The following is a 23,345-nucleotide window of genomic DNA, read 5'->3' as shown; positions in this document are numbered from 1 at the left end:
ACTTATTACAGATTTAATTATAGGTTTATCAGTAAGTATTTGTTGAATGACTCCAGAAGGTTATATCCTTAGAATCCAAGTAGGCTAAAGAATATATGCATTTTGTGGCCAACTAGTTCTTCAAAACGTTGTAAAAGTTTAAATTTATAACTTCACTGACTACAGTGTATGAGAGTCTGTTTCCTCATACTCTTCCCAACAGTCAATTTTATCAGTATTTTTAAATTATCCAATTATCCACTAATTGGATAGGTAAAATAATTTCTATTAATAAATATCATTTCTTTACTAGAGAAGAGAAACAGCTTTTCGTATATTTATTGGCCATTTGTATTTTACCCATGGTGAATTCCCTGTCTCTTTCTCTATTGAGTTGCTTGTTGGTTGTTGTTTAGAATACGTACTGTTCTGTCTGTTAATCAATGGTGGAAGTATATCTTCAATTTTACATGTGTTTTTGATGGCTTTTCCCCATACTGATATTTTAAAACAGAGAAAACATATTTTCACTCCTTATCTAACTGTAAGTGGAGTACTATTGAAAATAAATAATTGTAGGCAGATTAAATATTATATTCTTTTCAAATGATTCAGAAGAATAGTTTTCTCTTTACATGAGTGAGCTGAAGTCAAGTTAGAAAACGGAACAGAATTTAAAGCACGGGTGTCCTTTGTAATCACAGGATACAGTCATGGCTTGATTGTTTGTTTTAAAGTTAGGTAGGCCTTATGGAATTTTTTAAAAATTTAAGAACTTTGCTGAAGTTATTTTAAATGTTTTAAAATGTCTTTAAGGAAACATTTACTATTACAGCTTTGAAGTTAAGAGGCTCTAGAATTGTGTATGTGTGTGTGAAATTAAATGCTTTTAGACAAGTCTTTTTGGTAATTCTTAACATTCAGACTGCACAGATATTGTTAGAATATAAATTGCTTATTTAAGAAGCTTTTCCTGTGTCTGACTGTTTACATTTCACTTTTTTTATAAAATTTGGAAAATATTCAGTTTAACTTTTTATGAGAGGGTACATATTTTCTAAATAATAATTTGCTGTAAACTATTATTTTTTTATAAAGTTTACTGACTCCCATTTAATTAAGACAAGAATTGTACCAAGGAACTCTTTGCTGCATACTTCCTAAAAACTCTCCCCACAAAATGACTCATTCAGTTACTGTTTCTGTTCATTAATAAATTAAAAAAAAAAAAAGCATACCAGTATTACATTATCTACCTGTAATTGGATATGATCCTGATATGCCTTATAATAGTCAAGATAGATTCCTTTCAAATGAGCAAATAATGGGGGGAAAGTTATTTCTAATCCTGAATGTAACTATGGTGAAATTTCTGGCCAAATATTTTCCAGGATAGTTTCCAAAGTAGCAAAAGTCTATCTAGAGGTAGAGACTTTACTTGTTACGCTTGTATTCTGGAGTTCCAGGAATCCTGGTGATTAATCTGAATGAATAAGTCGTTTTTCCATTTCAATATGTGCCATGACGTCCACATTAGTACATTAGCCAGATATTTCGAGATTTCTTTTGATGATTGTGTAAACTAGTTCTCCAGTGTATACTTCCAGTGAGGAAAAGACATCCAAGAATTCTTCAAGCAGCCCTTCTCCTGAGAGTCAGAAGAGTATGTGTAGTGATAGGTTTGTCAGGAAGGAGCTGGTCAGTAAAATTAAGAGTGTGAGGCCTACTTTGCTGTGCTGTTAATCAGCTGTTGCCTGGTTTCATCCAATGTGTCTAGCTTATCATACGCACGTTATTATTTCGTACTCTACACATAGACTTCCAGCTGTGTAAGTCTGAATGTGAACACAGCTGGAGAGTCCTTCATGAACTCCGCTGAGGAGGGGACATCTTGTGCCCCTTGTCCACATGTACCGGCTGATCTTTTACACAAATGAATCTTTAGTGAAGACTCGTGCAGTCATATTGCAAAGATACTTTGGCCTCTTTAATGCTCCTCCACAGCCGTGCCTTAAGACCCAAAGCATTGTTCTCTGCTTTAAGATACACCCACCCTGTTCCCAGGGACAAGCGTTTGCTCAGTGGCTGGCTGTGCCCGTCTAGTGTCACATCCAGCCTGCCATAGTCATCGTTGTGACCACAGCGCTCCTAGAGGAGTACTATGAAAGAGGGTTGCTCATTTTTACCTGGAGAGTTTCTGTATCCTCATAAATGTTCTGACCCAGGAAAAAAATAAAGGTTTGTATAGAAGAAATGAGGAGTGAAGAGAGTGGATGATTGAAATTGGTACTATACATTAAACTTCTAGAAACGTTAGAAATAATTCAGTTTCTAAAATGTTTTATCAGTGTGTTCACAAATATTTAGATACATCATTTTATTTGATCCACAAGACCTGGTTCTAACCATTAGATTGGTTCTGTCCGGTGAGATGAAGTCATCACTCCCTTCTCAAGAAGAGTAATAAGCATATTGCAATTTTGGTAATAAATATAGTGAGATACAAGATGCAACAGAGTCCAGAAGTTATGAACAAATGGACTTTTCACCAAATAGCCCAGTTTTTGGAAGTGTCTGTTTCTCTGTAGCTGTGTACACTGACATAATTTCACTGAGTTAATTCTTTCCTGTACTTTTAAAAGTCAGCTTCTTCTTTTTTTTCTTCTTCTTCTTTTGGTAGGTAAAGAAAAAAGTCTCATACTTTTCTTTCTCTGTTTTAAGTTGCATTAAAATCTACTCTTTGATTCTTGCAAAAGCACATGTGCACGTACATATACACACATGCTATATATTCATCATTGATTGTTACAGGCTAAGATTCTATAAACTACTGTGGAGTTATCCTTGTGGGCCATTTTTGAAGGGAGAGGCAAATTTGCAGCTTTGCACTGTTTACGTCATGCTTTTTCCAGCTTCTCCTTGGTGTGTCCAAGGCAGTAATCGATAGGAAAGCATCTTTCCAGATTGTTTCATTCAGCTTTCCCATGAACTCATAAGCTGAGGCCAGGCCCACTGTCAATTCAATCAGGGTCAAATACCCTTCTCTAGGGGATCTTTCCTACCCAGGGATTGAACCCGAGTCTCCTGCACTTCCCTGGTGGCTCCGATGGTAAAAGCATTTGCTTGCAATGCAATGCAATGCGGGAGACCTGGGTTCGATCCCTGGGTGGGGAAGATCCCCTGGAGAAGAAAATGACAACCCACTCCAGTATTCTTGCCTGGAAAATTCCATGGATGGAGGAGCCTCGTAGGCTACAGTCCATGGGGTCGAAAAGAATTAAACACGACTGAGCGACTTCACTTTCACTTTCTCCTGCATTGCAGGCAGATTCTTGACATTCTGAGCCACCACGGAAGCCCACTATGAGAATATGTATCCCTAAAATCGCTATTCTTGGATTTTCCACATGATCTGCTTACCTTCCAGTTCACATTCTATATGTAGATGAAATCTGACAGTCAAAGCCCTCCACTTGTTGACATGCAAAGTTATTTTCTTCCGCCGTGGAAATGCTCCATTTTTATTTTGTGAATGTATAGCATGTGACATTAAGGTTACACTGCCCTCAAGTTTATCCTTATGGAGAGGTGGTCTTATGTTTCCCCTTTACTCCAAGAACCCACAGATTTACAGGCTGTAAGTAACTGACATTTTGGAAGAACAGTGCATGCAATTTGTAACAACTCTCCAACAGGTCTAGTGCTTTCCCTGGAAAGGGTGGATTGCTTAAGAAAATAGTTAGATTCCTTTATCCTTCATTTCTGTTTACTTAAAAAGAGTGAGGCAATATAAAAGTTAATGTAACTTCCAAGACTGCTTTAGCACTCAGCAAATCCAGATCACCTTGTATTTTTAAGAGATTATATATTTTATTAGTGTGAAAGCTTTCACAAATTGCTTCAAACATTAAAAGTGGATTCTCTACTGTGAAACAGCATCCATCACCTCTGAGCAGGGGGTACACTTTTTTTCTGCCCTGTAGCAGTCCTTTTCAATGTTTTGAAAAGGTGTTGATTAGATTTTATTTATGCTGTATATTTAGGGTATCCAACTGAGTAGCCAAACTCATTTATCTGCACACTTGGCAGGTAGTTCCAGGCCTATAGAGTCAAAATTGTAACAGAATAGCACCAAACAATTTAAAATTCACCAAACACCGTACCCTCCACTCAGGGAATTACAGGGCATCACACCAGAGTGTTCATATGTGAACTCCATTTTACAGGGGTGTTGAGACTTGCCTGTTGCCCAGGAACTGCTCTGGAAAATCCCAGATTCCCCATTTTTGAGATGAAATACTCATCTAAGTGTTGTGGAAAGACGTCAATCGTTTCTTTTCCCTTCATAAAATAGCCTGAGACTAAGCATTCACTGTCCTGTTTCACTAGTAGTGATGATGGGTGAGGTCAGATAATCATTTCCAAGTGGGATAAACAGGCTTCAGAGTATATAAAAGAAACCTCCAGTCAGTCCAAACACTGGGAGGACTGAATTGTCCTAAACAGAATTTTGGCTGCTAATACTAGTTAACATAGCCATTGCATGGCAAGATTCACTCCAGGGTCCATACCCAGTACCTCTTCCTCAGGAAACTCCTTTTCTGAATGACCCCTTCATCTCCACCACGGAAATGGTTTATTTTTTCTTTGCACCTGGATGCATATGGGCACTTATTCTGTGTGAGGCAGTTTTCCAGAAGTTGATGATACAGTGATGAACAAAATTGTCAAGTTCCCATTCTCATGGAACTTATATTCTACTGAAGGGAGATGGTTTTGTTTACCTAATAAACAGGTAAGTAAGACAAGTTGTAGGCTGCAGTAATTGCCCTGGATGAGAAAGTATGATGTGCCAGAGAGTAAAAGAGTGTGGAAGGAATGTGGGCAGGAAATGAGGTAGTCTGGAGGCCTTTTGGAGAAGGTGATATATGACCTGGAATCTGAAGAGTAAGGCAGAACCTAAAGAAGGAAAGGGCACAAGTCAATAACAACAGTTATGTTGTGTCCAGAATTCTGTTGGGTAGTAAGCTTATTGGGCACAGAGATTGTTACTGATTAATCTTTATATGTCCTATAGCGTCTGACTTGAGCCTTTGGGTAGAATTTGTCCTAGGAAATACTTGTTAAATTAGGTAGATCCATCTTGATAGCAGTAGGGGCAAATTGTTATAAGGCACTAATCTGCCCAGTTCTTTGATAATCAGAAAGGCTAGGTCTTAACACTTCAGTAAAAAAAGGTTAATGTTTGCTTGGCTTGGTGTCACACAGTGGTGCTTGTATCTTTTAAGCGTAACAGCAGCTGGATAGGAAAGTAGGCAGGCAACTGAGGGATTCTTAAACAATAGACGCTATATATTCTGCTAGCCATAATGTTCTGGAACACATGTTTGATGCTATCCTCTGAGCACAGGCAGACTGCTTGAAAATCTCTTCTGTGGTTTAAGGTTAAATGGTTCACAATATTTTCATGGTGCACTTGGCATGTAGAACATACTATTGCTTTGTTATTCTCATTTCTGTGAACTCTTCTTTCGTGACTTAAATGAAGGGAAGAAAATATTTTCTATTTTTATATTAGTATAAAATCAGGGGATATGAGAGCTGGGAGAGACTAAGAAAAGAGGAAGCAAGCCCGGAACAAGACTACCTGAGTTCATGGTTCTGCATTTTACAGGCTGTATGATCTTGGGCAGATGATGTAATCTTTCTATGGTTCAGTTTCCTTATCTTTAAAAAACCTGGTGATCATGAGATTGAAATGAGTTGAAATAAAGTGCCATGAAAAGAATCTGGTACATACAAAAGTTATAGAAAGTATTTTATGTCTTTATCTAATCCTGAGGTCTCAAACTCCTCCCCATGACCAGATTTATTCCCCAATTCTGTTGACTGAATGTTTCAGAATTGTTTTCAGAGTCGCTGATATTTAGAAATAGAGTTATTTCATAAAGTGCCTAGATTTTCTGCTGCTTTTGTAAAACTAAAAAAGCTGAAAACATAAGGCTTTTTCAGTCACATGGCAGCCATTAGAAGTATTTGAGCCACAGCCATCCCTTTTAAACTGAACCTGTCCTCTCCAGTTTTCCATAAGCTCCAACATTCTCTGTTGCATTCCTGCACCCATTAATATTAACAGCCTACAGGTGCATATTTGAGCTTTTTACCTGTCCTCTTTTTAGAGCAGAAGGGTTGTGATAGATATTGTATACATGTTGTATATGCTAAGTAGGGATGAGGAGCAGGCAGACAAGTACAGAGAACAGTTCCAGTGAAAAACATTGCTTAGTCAACTGTACTTTCTCAAAACTGAAATTCTGTAGAGCAAGTGTGTTGGTGTTACCAGTGCATGTAGTACTATGTCAGTGTTACAGTGCATGTAATCCTAATTTTTTTTTAAATGCTTGTATTAACAGTCTATATTTTGAACATCTCTATTGAAATGTCTCATCCATTATTTGCATACATTTATTTCTTGAAAACATTCATTATTGTTCAAGCATTGCTTATTACTTACATTGTACCAGGTTATTCTTTCTACTAGCAGAAGACAAATGTGATTAAGACACTGTCCTTCCCTTAGGAGCTTACTGTGTAATGAAAAGTGCAAATGTGAAAGTGTTACTCACTCAGTTGTGTCCGACTCTTTGCGACCCCATGGACTGTAGCCCACCAGGCTCCTCTGTCCATGGAATTTTCCAGGCAAGAATACTAGAGTGGGTAGTCATTCCCTTCTCCAAGGGATCTTCCTGACCCTGTAGTTGAACCTGGGTCTCCTGCATTGCAGGTGAATTTATTACTGTCTGAGCCACCAGGGAAGCCCCATTGTGTTAATGATTAAGACCAAAAGGAGTCCTGAAAATGATAAATCCAGAAAGACACTTCAAAGTGTACACAAAAGTATTAACTTTTCCATTTCTCTTTAACTCAGTAGGAATTTATGTCACTCCAAATTCAGTTGCCAGTATGGGTCTATATTTTAATACTGGATAAAGTTTCATTTGAATGCTGTTTTTTATAAAGTGACTTTTATCTCTCAGGAAATCTTATTTTTAATTTTTATGTAAATGACAAGAAACCACAAGTAAAGGCAGTTTTCCCCCTCTGTTTTTTAGATTTATTAATAAAGAGAATTCATTTTGAACTGCGAAGTGGAATATACCTTGTTGGGAAATTGTTTCAGAGTCCTGTTGAATGTTTAAAGATGTGCTGGCAGTTGGAGTTTCCATAATGTAATCTAAGCAGTCATTTCCTGGGAGGGTTCCAAACTTGCTGAGTCATTATTTAATATACCAGGTTAAAAACCAGATTCTGTGTCTAGAAAAGCAAGATGCATTGTCTCCATAAGTAGGTGTTCAGTGCGTGCACTTTTAACTTTGGCAGTCGTTTCACACGAAACACTGTTAACATGTGGATGTTACAGACACGTCAGGAAACCACAGTCTTGAAAACATTGTAATCTCTTGAATCTTTAATATCTAGTCTTGGCTTTAAAATTCAGCTTTCATCATTTTTCTGTTCTCATATTCTCTCCCATTCATGACCGTGATCCTTCTTACAATGAGAATAAGAGAGACCTTTATACTTTTCATCATCTGCAATTTGCCAGATCAGATCATTGGTGTCAGTCCATACAAATACCATGTCATACAGTGATGTCAGCTCTCAAAAAAGTTTCACACCTACAATTTGATCCAAACTCCTCCACTCAGGAAAAGAACAATACATAAGACCAATGGCTAATGTAAACATGTAAAATTTTAGAAGTGCATCCTCTTGTATGTGCTTACCGTAATTATAGAGAAGAGAATGCTATATCTGTTCAGAATTTTGAGCCAGTCATTGCTCTACACATAATAATGAAGCAGAATGAAACAAAATGTTGCTGTTTACTTCTTCCTTTCCAAAACATTTCAACTATCCTCTCTATTCCCAGGGAGAAAAAAAACCACAACACTCATTCTGCAGATTGTCCAGGTTCCCCAAATACTGGAACAGCAAGTAACAGTGGAGATTAATTTAAACACCATTTAGTTAAACTAGTAAGCCTAATCAAAACTTCACTAGTGTTGATAGGTAAGCGAGAATTTTCTCTACCATAATTAAAGATCTTACTTACAAGTGTAAAGTAATGTACTCATAATGATTAAGTATACAAATATACTTCCTTGGTGGCTCAGACAGTAAAGAATCTGCCCATAATGCAGGAGTTCCAGGTTCGATCCCTGGGTCGGGAAGATCCCCAGAAGAAGGGAATGTCTACCCACTCCCATATTCTTGCCTGGAGAATTCCATGGATGGAGGAGCCTGGCGGGCTACAGTCCATGGGGTTACAAAGAGTCAGACAGTGTTGAGCAACTAACACTTTCACTTCACTTTATACAAATATATAAGTACATAAAAAATATTAAAATGAAGTAAGTTAATGAAGAAATATAATGATACCATATCTCTTTACTTTGTATAATAATGCACAACATCCATGTACTGTGCTTAGTCACTCCGTCGTGTCTCACTCGTTGCGACCGCGTGGAGTGTAGCCCGCCAGGCTCCTCTGTCCATGGGCTTCTCCAGGTAAGAATACTGGAGTGGGTTGCCATGCCCTCTTCCAGGAGATCTTCCCAACCCAGGGATCAAACCCAGGGCTTCTGCATTGCAGGCAGATTCTTCCATAAAAACTAGTTATTTAAGTCAGCATTACCCTTTGAATTGTAAGTCTGCTTTCCTATTGAAATTACCTTAAAGTCCAAGCTAGTTTAATTTAGATCAATGCGATTTGTAAAACCATCCTCTATTTCTTTTAAAATTACTAACTTCTGAATTTTTGCCTACTCCGTAGCTTGATGCATCAAACAAAAAAAATATGGTAATGTGGATTTTGGGCATTATACCTTCAAATAAAATTTCACATAAAAATGGAAATTACAACTAGTAACTTTCTTAAAATGGTAACTGAATGTGAATTATTAATCAAAATGTATCACTGATTCTGAAAACCCTTAGGAGCATTTTATTTGCTTTTATATTATTAGAAATGATGATTGGCAGGATTCCAGAAATGATGGTTGTTAAACATTTATGTAACCAATGATATATAGATAAATATTATAAATATAAATTTATATTACAGGTCAATGGCCTTATAGGATCTTATTTTTATGTTTGTTTTACAATCTCTTATATATCAGTAAAGCTTTTTTTCACACTTTGAAGAATGGATAAATATTTCAATAAGCATTTACAAAGTCATAAGATAGTAACCCAGTCTTTTTTTGTCTTAGCTCTTAATTTTGCTGCATAACAGGGAAAAGCAGGTATAAATGTATATGTGTAAACTCTCAGAAACATAGAATATAGTTCAGTCTCCATTACATCAGTTACCACATGCATGCACCCCGTCTCATGATTTTAAAACTTCACTTTTTCATTTAGAAATAGAGGCCACATTGAAAATGACTGATTCTATTTGGAACTGTAAGAAAAGGGAATCATGAGAATGTCTGGTTGTGTTGCTAGTTGATTTTGCTGCTGCTGCTGCTAAGTCGTTTCAGTCGTGTCCGACTCTGTGTGACCCCATAGACGGCAGCCCACCAGGCTCCCCTGTCCCTGGGATTCTCCCTGGAGTGGGTTGCCATTTCCTTCTCCAATGCATGGAAATGAAAAGTGAAAGTGAAGTCGCTCAGTCGTGTCTGATCCTCAGCGACCCCATGGACTGCAGCCTTCCAGGCTCCTCCATCCATGGGATTTTCCAGGCAAGAGTACTGGAGTGGGGTACCATTGCCTTCTCCAGTTGATTTTAAGATGTCATAAATGACAAGAGGACGCTTTGATAATGTTGTTAAAATCTTAAATTGCTATTGTATCTTAAATGCTATTAGTTTTCATTTTGACACTATAAATCTGCAGTTTATTGTTATTCAGTGCCAAGGACACATGTGGCTGTGTGAATCTCATCTTTGCCTGAGTGTGTAGTACAGACTCGGCCACAAAATAACAGCCAGTTTCTTTTCCCTAAAATCATGTAAGGTTTTAAAATGTCTTAGGTAATCCTGCCTTGAAGGTAATAAATGACTTCTCAGGAATAATTCTGGTTCTTGTAGTTTGTGGTAGTGTTTATGTGAATGTTAACATATTGGGTGAGAACATTGAACTTTATCTGATTGCCTCTTGCTCATCTAAGTGAATTTGCCCCATGGTATACTGAATAATCCAACATCAAACTGGCTTTGTCTACACATCTTAGAATTAAGTCTCTTAAGTTAAGAAAAATAACTGAGAAGTCATTTGGTCAACTTTTCATACAATTTTCTAAATTTGAGAACATTGTAAGTCTGCTAAGAAAGTGTGACAACAGATCAGCTTTTATTTTGAGTGGTGAAACTTTCCAACTGTGGAAAAATACCACTTTTCATTTTAGTGCACTTAAAACTGGCCCATTGGATTGTTAAAACAGGACCTAACCCAATGAACTTAATTATTTTCCAGTAAAATTAAATTCCACTGAAGGTATTTATTCAATATATTTATGATTCTGATTTGGCAAACCTTAGACTCAGTTTTAAAAGCTCCCATGATGTCTCTGCAAGAGTTGAGCCCTTCCAGAATAATTCTGCTTCATAGTTTTTTATGGAATTGAAGGTATAAATGTAACTGTAGACATAATATCCCTAAGTAGAACCTCATTTCAAATTTCTTTTTATTGCAGCTAGTGAATCTGTAAATCAAAATTTTCCCATTTGATGCAGATAGACATTGAAAGGGATAGAAATTATATGTATATATGATTTGTTTCTCATCTTTTCAGTAATTACCCGAATTAGACATTAACTAAGTAAGGTGATAATACAAGGGCTCTAGAAGCAGACAAACGTAGATTCATGTTTTGACTGTACTATGTACTAGCATTTGACCCCAAAATTAGATGCCTCAACTATAGATAACAAGGCCTGTCTTATAAGGTACCTAAAACAGTGATTATTCAGAGTTAATACTAAGTTAAGAGCTTAATAAATGAATTATATAATTATAATGACTATTAAAAAGTAATTCAGTTCTTTTATTCCAATGATTATTATTTCTGATGATTCCCAAGTATATTTCCATAATACCAAGAGATACCATGAAATTGTTCAAAAACACTGGAAACACAGTTCATTTTAATTCGTTTGTTTTTTTAAATCTATATAGAGCTGATAATGTAATTACAAAATGAGAAACAGGAGTGTACAGAGGTATAATTGTAACCAAAACATTAATATTTGTGACTGTTATATAATCTAGTAGTCACTGTTTCTCATTTTATAAATGATAGTATAAGTTTAACTCTACTTTTATATGGTTGAGGAATAATGTTAAATTATGTATATTTTTTTCTTGGAGAAAATCCAAAGAAACTATCGGCCCTTTTCAGATGAGGTACTGTATGGGACAGACTGGGGGGATTTGCTTTTCATTTATTATCCTCCTGAATTTCTTACATTTTGTACCTGTGAATCTTTAGTAAATATCAGTAAAGTAGTATATGCAGTGAGATTTAGAACCATATTTTTGTTTGCTTTCAACTTTATATTTCTCCATTGAAACTAAAAAGCTGAAAATTAAAGTCCCAGAAATCAGTTTCAAATATTCTGATCTCCAATTCTGGTTTCAGATGTAAAAGCAAAGTACTCAAGTAAGACATAAAGGGGAAATAAATTACATTAATAAACAGAAACATAGTTTTAGTTTATTCCTCTGACATTCTTAACAATCAGTCCACTAAATACAATAGTAAAACAAAAAGCAATTTAAAAATACATAAACATATTATGCTGCATCAAGGTCACTTGCATCTTACCGTATCACTCTGGGAACATCACTACCACCTGAAAAGCTGGATGTGTTTTATTGGGAAAATGATTTTTCTCTCTGTGTCAGTTTTACTGCACTAGAGCCTTGGCTCAGTAATAATGTGAACCCTTTTGTCGAAAAATTAAAGTGAAAATAAAAATACATAAACATATAAATCAGTCTTTTACAACTTATTGTCCTCTGTTGTCTTTCAAACATATAGCAAAAGTCACCTTCTGAGTCCTTCATTGGTCGAGAGAAGAGGTCAAATTCCCAGTCGTACATTGGGCGACCCATCCAGCTCGACAAGATCTTGCTGTCCAAAGTTAAAGTGCCGCACACATTCGTCATCCACTCGTACACCCGGCCCACCGTGTGCCAGTATTGCAAGAAGCTTCTCAAGGGGCTCTTCAGGCAGGGCCTGCAGTGCAAAGGTAAGGATGACTTTGCCACCAGCCAACACTTGATCCTCATCCATTTGAAATAACTGTTTTCCTCATCACTTTTCTTTCTGGATGAATGCTTGGTTTTAATATTTTCTTCTAAAATCATTGTGATTACAACATCAACACCAAATAAAACAGCCTTCAAGGCCTTCACCTCCTGCTCCTCTGTCCACCTCCTGACCGTTTCGGTGGAGCTAGCCCACTGAGATAATACATGACGGATGGATGGCTATAAAAACCTACCCACGGGGAGCAGTGAAGCCCATGCTGGATCTTACCTAAGCCTCCTTCAGCCTCCCATTTGGACCGGGGAGCTCCTTAACCTCACTCGCCCTGCTTCTTGCACCCTACTGGACATGCTTATTACAACATCTGTGGTGGTGCAAGCTCTGTGTAGACCTAAGGGGCCTCATTAGATTTGTGTTAACTACAGTACTTTCCCTGAAAGTGTGCTTGCTCTTACAATACTAGTATGCTAATAATACTTTTCCAAGGCTGATAGTGAAGCATCTAGAGAAAGGGGTGTGTTTTCTGATTCACTCACAGGTCAGTATAGATGAATGGCTTACCCTTCCTTCCCCAACTGCCTCAGTGGCCTTCCCTGGCTCAGCCTCACACTCCCCTAATGGCAGGATTCTGTCATTTGTCTGCTGTTTGCTACTCTGGCCTGGAGGGACCAGCCAGAACTTGCATGGTTAGCCTCATCTCAGGCAGGCTTCCTTACCGCCCTTGTTCCTTTTGATGCTGATCCCAGGTTGATTCCTGTGAACAGTCCCTCCTCCCCTCACCATGTACACATAGCTCTCCACCTTGCTCCTCTGGCTCTGATCTTAGCCTCCTTTCTGATCATCATCTAACCTTTCCCCTGTGTCCATACTTGTGGTGGCTGATAATGGCCTTTAAAGGTGTCCTAGTACTAATCCCCAGAACCTGTAAATGGTACCTTATATAGAAAAGGGGTCTCTGTGGATGTGATTAACTTAAGGCTTTTGAGATGGGAAGTTTAGCCTGGATTATCCAGGAGAGTTCAATGTAATCACAGCATCTTTACCAGACAGAGACAGGGATATTTGACACAGAGGAAGACAAGGTGACATGACCACAGAAGCAAACATTAGAGTGATGTGGCCACAAGCCAAGGAATGCCAGCCACCATCAGAATCCAGTCATCAGGATTCTCCCCTGGAGCTTCTGGAGGAAGATTTTGGATTTCTATCTTCCAGACCTGTGTGAGAATAAATTTCTGTTGTTTTGAAAGTGAAAGTGTTAGTCTCTCAGTTGTATCTGACTGTCTGCAACCCCATGGACTGTAGCCCACTAGGCTCCTTTGTCCATGGAATTCTCCAGGCAAGAATCCTGGAGTGGGTAGCAGTTCCCTTCTCCAGGGGATATTCCAGACCCAGGGATCCAACCCAGGTCTCCTGCATTTGTTGTTTAAGCCACCAAAAATAAAATCATTGTGATTAGATTGCAGATTCAACTGTCATAAACGCTGTGCACCAAAAGTGCCCAACAACTGCCTTGGCGAAGTGACCATTAATGGAGGTAGGTAGAAGGTCAGCCTTCTCTCCCTCTTAAGGCATGTGTCATATAGGACTTAGTGGGATTTTCTTTACTTTTGTTTCTATTCAGATACTTGTGACTCAGTAAATTACAGCCTCTCTCCTACTTTACTGTAGAAAAGTACCCGTCATTGTATTATGATAAAGACCAGAGATTATCTGGATTTTTACATGGTGAACCACCTCATACTGAAAACCTGGATATCCAGGATTTCTTCCCCAACTCCTTCATTTTCTACATCTATCCTAGTTCATTCAGAAATGTAGAAATTGTTGTAATGTCTGCAAGTTATACCTATCTGTCTTTTCCTCCATCCTTTTTATTCCAAGCATTGAAACAGAAGTTAACTTTTATTCCCTGTTGGTCAAGGGAAGAATCACAGAAATTGACTGACCGGAAACAGTTACCTACTTTCTTCATCCATCCAGTTACTATTTTCATTGTGTGTGTACTTGTTAATATGCATCTTTAATAATAATAAAAGGAAATTTAATTCAGCCAGTTAAAAGCTCCATATCCTTTTCTATATTGAGGAATATTCCTTTGGGAAGACTTTAATTGCATAGATTAAATTTGAAGGAATCCTAAGAAAAATGTTGTGTTCTAAAGGAACAGCTCTCATTTTCTTCCCTGGTAGAATTCCTTATGGATTCTGAACAAAACATTTGACACAGAGTCCCAGATTGACTTTACCCATAGATAGTAGACTGCATTAGACTTCCAGCCTGTTGTCAGATTGTTGATTCCTCTGAGAAGAAAACTGGTGGTAAAAGATGGGAGAAACTGGTTGAGTATTTCTGTGTTACTAAAATCCTGAAGAACAAGTGATTATCTGTGTTCTCCACTTTCTTCTCTAGAAGAAGAGAAAGCTCTCTAGGAAAACATTCCCATAGTAGTTTCTGGCTTTGCAGTGCTGCCAAAGATAAAAACTTGGCAGTCTTCCCAGTTTAAGTGGCATGTGGTATTGATTTTATTCAGGCCCAGGAAATGTCAACCTGTACTAGATAACTGGAACTAAGGGGAAACAGTATAGTTTTTGTTATATTGATTAATTTGAAATCACATTTTTCCATACAGTCTGAAAAATCTGGGAAAATGTGCGTTTTCCAAACTTGGCAGGCTATTTAAACCATCAGCCTTAAATAGGCTCTAATCAGTCTTTTTTCTAATTTTAAAGTAAGAACTTTATATTAGTAAGTAATTATGCTGCATTAGCATCAACAGCAGCAGCATCAACTGTATAATGGCAGGATTCAGTATTATTTCAAACATCAAATATTTGTTTGATAGTTATTTAAACAGTGCTGCTTATGTGACCAACTTAATCTATTGAAATTCATGATTTTAAAAGTTACTGAGTGGAGTATCAGGAGTCAGTGACATTCCGTGTTCGTGCATGTGAAAGTTTCCCACATCCTCCCACATGTTTCTCTTTCCCACCAGGGTGCTGTGCTGCTGAAATAAGATTAGTTTCCTCTTCCTGGTATCACGTTGCTTCCTAGCACTTTGTTTCTGCATCACCCTTGGCGTCCTTCCAAGGCTCCCCATGACGTGTTTATGCTTCTAGGCTTAGGGGCCTAAAAAATGAGCATCTACTTGTAAAATTATATATTTATCCTCTCATAAATTCAGATACTTATGAGCTAAAGTTTAAAAGGAAAGTGAAAGAAAGAAAGAATTATTCACATGACTGTATTTTTAGGGCTTCCAATTGATTTGTTTTAGGATTGCCTAACTTTCTCTTAAGTCTTGGCTCTAGGATACTAGGCTTATCTTCATGGGTGCAAAACAATTTTGTAGATTTGCTTAGCCCTGGGGCAGAGTCTGACGTAGTCATGGAAGAAGGAAGCGATGACAATGACAGTGAAAGAAACAGTGGGCTCATGGATGACATGGAAGAGGCAATGGTCCAGGACGCTGAGATGGTGATGGCCGAGTGCCAGAACGACAGTGGGGAGATGCAGGATCCAGACCCGGACCACGAGGACTCCAACAGAACCATCAGGTGAGGGTGCTCTCCCAGGCTTGGTCAGACAGGCGAGCCCCAAGCGGTATTTACTTTTTAAAGCTCTTTGATATTTTAATCAATTACAGAGAAAACTTAAAGTTGTGTTTACAGGCATACCTGGTTTTATTACTTTATTGCATGTCATAGGTATTCCTTTTTTTTTTTTAAACAAATTGAACCTCTGTAGCCACCTTGGGTAGGGACACCTATCAGTACCACTTTCCCAACAGCTTTTACTCACTTTGCATCTCTGTGTCACATTTTGGTAATTCTCTCAATATTTCACACGTGTTCACTATTATTATGTTTGTTAGGGTGATCTATGTTTAGTAAACTTTGAGGTTACTGTTGTAATTGTTTGGGGGCACCACAAACCATGCCTATATAAAACAGTAAGCTTAATCAATAAACATTATGTGTTATGACATCTCTACAAGCCAGCCATTTTCCTGTCTCTCTCCATCTCCTCAGGCCTCCCTATTTCCTGAGACACAACAGTATTGAAATTAAGCTAGTTAATAACCCTTCAATTGCTTTTAAGTGTTCAAATGAAACATTCATGTGTCTCTCACTTTAAATCAAAAGCTGGAAATGATTAAGCTTAGTGAGGAAGGCATGTTGTAAGCCAAGATGGGTCAGAAGCTCAGCCTCTTGAGGTAAAACCATCAGCCAGGTTGTCAAAGTTCTTGATAGAATTAAAAGTGCTACTCCAATAAACACGTGAATGATAAGACAGCAAAACAGCACCGTTGCTGATGGAGATAGTTTAACCTTGATAGAAGTTCAGACCAACAGCAACATTCCCTTACAGCGAAACCTAATCCAGATCAAGGTCCTAACTCTTCAATTCTATGAAGACTGAGCAATGTGGAAGATGCAGAAGAAGAGTTTGAAGCTATTAAAGATTGGATAAGCCATCGCCATAACATCAAAGTATGAAGTGAAGCATCAAGTGCTGATGTACAAACTGCAGCAAGTTACCAAAAACTCTAGCTAAGTTAATGAAGATAGCTACACATAGCATTTTCAGTATAGACAAAGCAGCCTTGTATTTGAAGCCAGTGTCATCTAAGACTTTCACAGCTAGAAGATGAAAGCTTCAAAGGACAGGCTGACTCTGAAGCTGGTAACTTTAAGTTGAAGCCAGTGCTCATTTACCATTCTGAAGAATCTTACAACCCTTAGTAATTATACCAAATCCACTCTGCTTATGTTCTGTAAGTGGAACAACAAAGCCTGGATGACATTGCATCTGTTTATAGCATAGTTTACTGAATATTTTAAGTCCACTGTTGAAATTTATTGCTCAGGAAAAAAAAAAATTCCTTTCAAAATGCTGCTGCTCATTTACGATGCACCTGGTCACCCAAGACCTCTGATGGAGATGGATGGTAAGATTCTCGTTGTTTTCATGCCTTCTGACACAGAATCTGTTCTACAGCCCATGGATCAAGGGCTAATTTTAACTTCTATTATTTTTAGAGACACATTTTGTAAGATTGCCATATAGATAGTGATTCTTCTGATAGATCTAGACAAAGTCAACTGAAAACCTGAAAAGGATTTACTCTTCAGATACCATTAAGAATGTTCATGATTAATGAGAAGAGGTCAGAATATCAGCATTAACAGGACTTTGGAAGAAGTTGTTTCCAAACCTCACGGATGACTTTGAGTGGAGGAAGTAGCTGCTGATGTGGTGCAAATAACGTGAGAACTGGAATTAGAAATGGAGCCTGAGACTGTGACTGCAGTGTCATGATAAACTGTAAGAGTTGAGCAGAGGAAGTGGCTTCTTGAGATGGAATCTACTCCTGATGAAGATGCTGTGAAGATTGTTGAAATGACAACAAAGGATTTAGAGTAATACTAGCACACACATTTAATTTATAATGCAGTATAGAGTTTGAGTCCAATTTTGAAAGAAGTTCTGTGGGTAAAATGCTATAAAACAGCATTGTGTGCTACAGGGAAATCATTTGTGAAAGGAAGCATCAATTGATGTGGCAGGCTTTGCTGTTGTCCTGTTTTTAAAATTGCCATAGTCACACCAGCTTTCAACAAACACCATCCTCATGAGTCAGCAGCCATCAACAATAAGGCAAGACTTTCCACCAGCAAAAAGACTGCATCTTGCCCGAAGGCTGAGATGATGGTTAGCCATTTTTAGCAATAAGCTAATCTTTAATTAAAGAATATACATTGATTTTTTTAGGCATAGTGCTATATAATACATTTAATAGACCACAGTATAGTGTAAACATAACATATATATACCGGGAAACCACAAAATTCACATGACTTGCTTTTTTGCCATGTTTGTTTTATCTCTGTGGTCTGGAATCAAGCTGAACCATGTCCAAACTTTTCCTGTAATTTGTTTATAAATGAGCTGTGTACTGTAGAAGAAGCTCCTAAGTTTGGAGCTAGGCGGTCGGGATTCCCCTGGAGAAGTGTAGCTTGCATCCTTTCCTGATATTGCCTCATTTTTTGACCTATTTTCTTTTGCATGTGAGGGTTACACATACTTTCAAACAGAAAATTTACTACTAAGTTAATATTTATTCAAAGCTTGTTGTGTGCAAATACATAGATCAGGGATCAACCTTAGCAAACACCATCTACTTTATAGTTGGCCTGCAATGTAGATAACATGGGTTTGATTCCTGGGTGGGGAAGATCCCCTGGAGGAGGAAATGGCAACCCACTTGGAACCTGGTGGGCCACAGCCCATGGGGTCAGTAAGAGTCGGACACGACTGAGCCACTAACACTTTATTACAAGAATCACATTATGTCTGGACCTTACTGTTCTTGATTTTGCTGCAGAAGTGTGTGGAGTTTCATATTTGTGATTTGATTGTCTGTACTTTTGATTTGTAGATGATCCCCATTTTTTATATTAGTGGTCAGCACACTATAGCCAAATCAATCTGTTGCCTTTTGTGTTATAAAGTTTTACTGGAACATAGCCGTGCCCGTCCATAGCTATGGCTGTGGCTGCTTTTGCGCTACAATGGCAGAGTTAAGTATTCTGCAGAGCCTGAAATGTGTATTACCTGACTCTACAAAGATAGCTCCCAAACCTCTGATTTATAAAGTATATTCAAACTTTTATGTCCATTTTATAAGTGCCATGTTCATTGGCACTCCGTAACTAAAATTCATAACTAAAATTGTTCATGAGAGGAGAGCAATAAAATAATTGGACTTTATTTCATTTAATAACATGAGAAATATTTTTCAAATACTGGAAAATGCCTATGCCCCCACTTTCCTTTGAAGATGAACATTTCTTTAGTATCAAAATATTGGTGGCAGGTAAGTGGTGGGTCAGTGCAGACATAGAGGTAGAAAAGAAGGACATGAAGGAGAGGCATAATTCCATGAGCAATAGTTATTTAAAAGACAGTTTGAACAGCAGATTCTAATTTTTGTGAAATTATTTAGACAGAATTTCATGTTAACATATTACATCTAAATGATTAATATTGTGGCTATAATATTTATTAAGCAAATGATCATTCACGTGTGACTCTGAACTGTGGCCTCTGTACACTATGATAGTAATCTACCCAAGGTTTACCCCAATACTGAGCACCAAGTGTTTAGTTCACCTGAAAACCTAAGTGCTTACTCTTCTGCTCAGGGATTGTTAAGATGTACATATAAAGCACCTCTCAGTCTTCAGAGCAGAGTCTGAACCATGGTACTCTGACACTGTATGTATGTATGTGAAGTTGCTCAGTTGTGCCCGACTCTTTTCGACCCCATGGACTGTAGCCTACCAGGCTCCTCTGTCCATGGGATTTTCCAGGCAATAGTACTGGAGTGGATTGCCATTTCCTTCTCCAGCGGATCTTCCCGACCCAGGGATCGAACCCGGGACTCCTGCATTGTAGACAGACGCTTTACCGTCTGAACCACCAGGGAAGGATACCTTTCACTAAAAATGGGGTGTGAAATTTTCTTTTGCCTTTCACTTTGAAATAGCTGAAATAAGGCTTTAGGCAGGAAAAGAAGATCTGTATCTAAAAACATTTCTTTCTTAAACTATTTTGGCTTTTCAAGTCCATCAACAAGCAACAACATCCCACTCATGAGAGTAGTACAGTCTGTCAAACACACGAAGAGGAAAAGCAGCACAGTGATGAAGGAAGGATGGATGGTCCACTACACCAGCAAGGACACGCTGGTAAGGTCCACACCAAGCTCTTGTCTGGTCTTGTGAGCTTTAATTAGAGGGGCTTCTGGTGCTCTGTCAAGACTGTGGGATATCTGGGTTAGCAGGAGCAAACCTTAGTGCAGGCAGGCTTCAGGATCAGGGGAGAATATTCACAGTCTCTGAGTGTTCCATGTGGCTGAGCAAACAATTGAGTTAGAAAAGACTGTAGACAGCAATTTCAGGGAAACAAAGTCATTTCCCTGTATTACTTGAGATGATTCCCAAACAACTTGAGTGTCTACCTATCTTTTTATAGCAGCCTTGAAAACTTTCAGAATGCTCATCTGTGATTCAAAAAATTTTTGAGCACTGCATTTTAGGAAGAGAAAAAATGATAATAACTGTTATATACTTCTTAAATCCTTAAGTGTTCACTTAAAAATTGACCTATTCAGAAACATAGTAATCTTATATTTTATTAGATAAAAGACAGCACATTTACAACTTTTATTATACTCTGAGTTTCTCACTACTTCTTATTTTCCTAATAGTTGATGCATGAGGTGTGCATGTATTGACGTATGTTTCAATTAAACTAACTGACCTTTAGTAATAAGCTTCTTTCTCAGCTATTGGTAGTGTTTTCCTCATCACCTCCTAGCCATAGAATTCCTATCATTTCTTTAGGTAAATGGACACCTATAACCTAAGAGCTGTGTCTAATCTCAACCTTCTCTTCCAGAGAGAGCTTTACATGACTTACTGTAGGACTCAACTGAATTCCATCCAGTCTTTCCTAGATGTGGTAAAATATTTGAAGCGTATTTAGTATATTTGACTGGTGTAAGACAGGTTGTAGAAGAGACCAAGAATAGTATTAGGACATTTTAGTCTGAAAAGAAGAAATACATGCATTCATACAGACACACAAGGACCTGATCACCAAATCATGGATGTTTAGATCTGCAGTAAGCTTAAGAGAAAGTCAAGCTATTGATGCATTCCTCTAATGTTAGGTTGATGCCATGGAGTCAGCCTTGCCATCCTACTCAACATTCTTCCGTTCTACTGTGCCATCTCTAATGGAAGCCAGAATGCCTGGCTGGATCAGCATGGCATGCCTTATGTTCTAAAACAATAGAATATAAATATTACGTTGCCCATTAAGCCCTTTTATTACAGCTATTAATCCACCTTTAGCTCTTCAAGCCATCAAGTACATTTTAAAATGGTGTTTTCTATTTATTCTACTTGCACTAAGTGCCAGGCACTGCTCTGGGTGCTAATATATCATCTCTTTTAATATTTATAACTCAAATGTAGGTGCAGAAACTCACTGTATACATTTGCTGAATAGACACCCTGTAGAGTCTTGAAATTGTTAGTCTTCCTCTTCCAAAGGCCGCACACTTTCCCCCATCAAATCTTATGCCCCAGTGGGAAAATGTTTTGATTATATCTGTCTTGAATTTTTTTTTTTAAGTTTTTAAAAGATACTGTATCAAACTTCTGTTTCAGCGGAAGCGGCACTATTGGAGATTGGATAGCAAATGTATCACCCTCTTTCAGAATGACACAGGAAGCAGGTACTACAAGGTAAGGGTGACTCTTTCCTTGACTGAGGTCTCATGCCCTCTCTTGCTTTCTTGTGGGAATGTAGAGTATCAGAAATACAAAATTACACCCAACAAACGTGACTCTTCTGAAGCTTGCTCCCAGAGATATTTTTTTTCTTCTCTGTAGTTTTTAGATTTGGGGGAAATCAGGTTGTGAGCTGATTAGTCATCTGTGAATTTCAAATTTCACTGTGGAATGCTTCTGGCCCCATGGGATGGTGGGGTAGGGGGAGAGGGAGAAGAAGCTTAACCATCTATTTTAGCAGGGATGTGTGATTTAACTAGCAAGTTCAGGGTCACAGAAGATTAGTGAAAAGTGAATTCCTGAAGTCTGTTCTATCCAACTTTCTTTGTTTTGTTTTGCATTGGTAGTCCTGCAAGTATGTCACCAGGGGTTAAGAAACATTGTATGACTCCTCCATGTATTGCCAATATCATAAGGAGCACTTTCTGCTAGAAAAATAATTTGGCAGTTGTTTTCATTCTGTTTCTCTACATGAAATAATACAGATGTCACATAACATATCACCCAGTGAAACATGGTTCCAAAAGAAATTTAGAGTGAAAAAGTATATATTTGCTCCATCAAGAATAATGAAGGCTCAGCGATAGTAGGTGTTCTCCATGGCCCCTTTACACAGACCTAACAGAAAAAGGAAACCTCATTAACTTTTAAATTAAAAATTTGTTTTAAAAGTTATTATTTCTTAAGAGTTATTTAAAAGTTATTATTTCTTCTCCATCCGAAAAGACAATACGGTGATTAATTTTTTAAATATCAAAACTGTCGTAAAAGCAACTGCTTTTAAAACCACTCTCTGTGGTGTTCCTCACTAAAACTGTTCATGTGGCTATATTATTGTATTAACATCTATCAAGTCAAATTACATGATTCATTTTCAGTGCTTTAAAGAATAGTTGAAATTTAAAAACAGCTGTGCATACCCAAATGCATTTCAAAAGGGTTGTGATTTTACCTCACAGTTATTAAAATTATCATTTATAATCTAAGACTTAGATTTTGATGCAGGTTCAACATTATTCATATTTATTCTTATTGCATGAACATACTAAAAAGCCACTTGAATTTTTCTGGAAAAAGGAAATGATAATTTTATTTTTGTGTTTTTCTTAGTTATAGTCTGTGTCTTATAAAACTGTTTTATAGAAATGATAGCTGATTGTAATGTCATTTCTTACATGTCCCTGGCATGAGTTTTATTTGAAAGTTTTATCCTTTTGATAAACTCCATTAAGTACACACTTTTTTGCCATAGGAAATACCTTTATCAGAAATTTTATCTCTGGAACCAGCAAAACCATCAGCTTTAATTCCCAGTGGGGCCAACCCTCACTGCTTTGAGATCACTACAGCAAACATCGTGTATTATGTGGGAGAAAATGTGGTCAACCCCTCCAGCCCACCACCAAACAGCAGTGTCCTTACCAGTGGCGTTGGTGCCGATGTGGCCAGGATGTGGGAGATGGCAATCCAGCACGCTCTCATGCCCGTCATACCCAAGGGGTCCTCTGTGGGCTCAGGAACCAGCGTGCACAGTGAGTCTGCTGGTTTTCTGTTTGTCTTTGGAACAGGTGATGAGAACCCCTTTAGGGATGTTTAGTTTATTGGAAGACCCTGATCCTGGGAAAAATCGATGGCAGGAGGAGAAGCGGGTGACAGAGGATAATACAGTTGGATAGCATCACCAACTCAGTGGACATGTGTTTGAGAAAACTCTGGGA

General features: G+C 37.9%; 1 protein-coding gene across 2 annotated transcripts in view; it reads left to right on the top strand.

Annotated features, from left to right (window-relative positions):
* Window positions 1-23,345, top strand: part of PRKD1 (protein kinase D1) — a 347,647-nt gene that overhangs the window by 276,949 nt on the left and 47,353 nt on the right. For both annotated transcript variants that reach the window (XM_070358662.1, XM_070358663.1), the window contains 6 exons: window positions 12,029-12,239; window positions 13,719-13,796; window positions 15,615-15,819; window positions 19,893-20,016; window positions 21,505-21,582; window positions 22,880-23,159. In XM_070358662.1, coding sequence (XP_070214763.1) covers window positions 12,029-12,239; window positions 13,719-13,796; window positions 15,615-15,819; window positions 19,893-20,016; window positions 21,505-21,582; window positions 22,880-23,159 — 976 coding nt within the window. The remainder of the gene's footprint in view (window positions 1-12,028; window positions 12,240-13,718; window positions 13,797-15,614; window positions 15,820-19,892; window positions 20,017-21,504; window positions 21,583-22,879; window positions 23,160-23,345) is intronic.

The sequence above is a fragment of the Bos mutus genome, chromosome 21 (genome assembly GCF_027580195.1).
Source record: "Bos mutus isolate GX-2022 chromosome 21, NWIPB_WYAK_1.1, whole genome shotgun sequence".
NCBI lineage: Eukaryota > Metazoa > Chordata > Mammalia > Artiodactyla > Bovidae > Bos > Bos mutus.
Note: the sequence above shows the minus strand (reverse complement) of the source record. Positions and strands in the feature narration are given on the sequence as shown.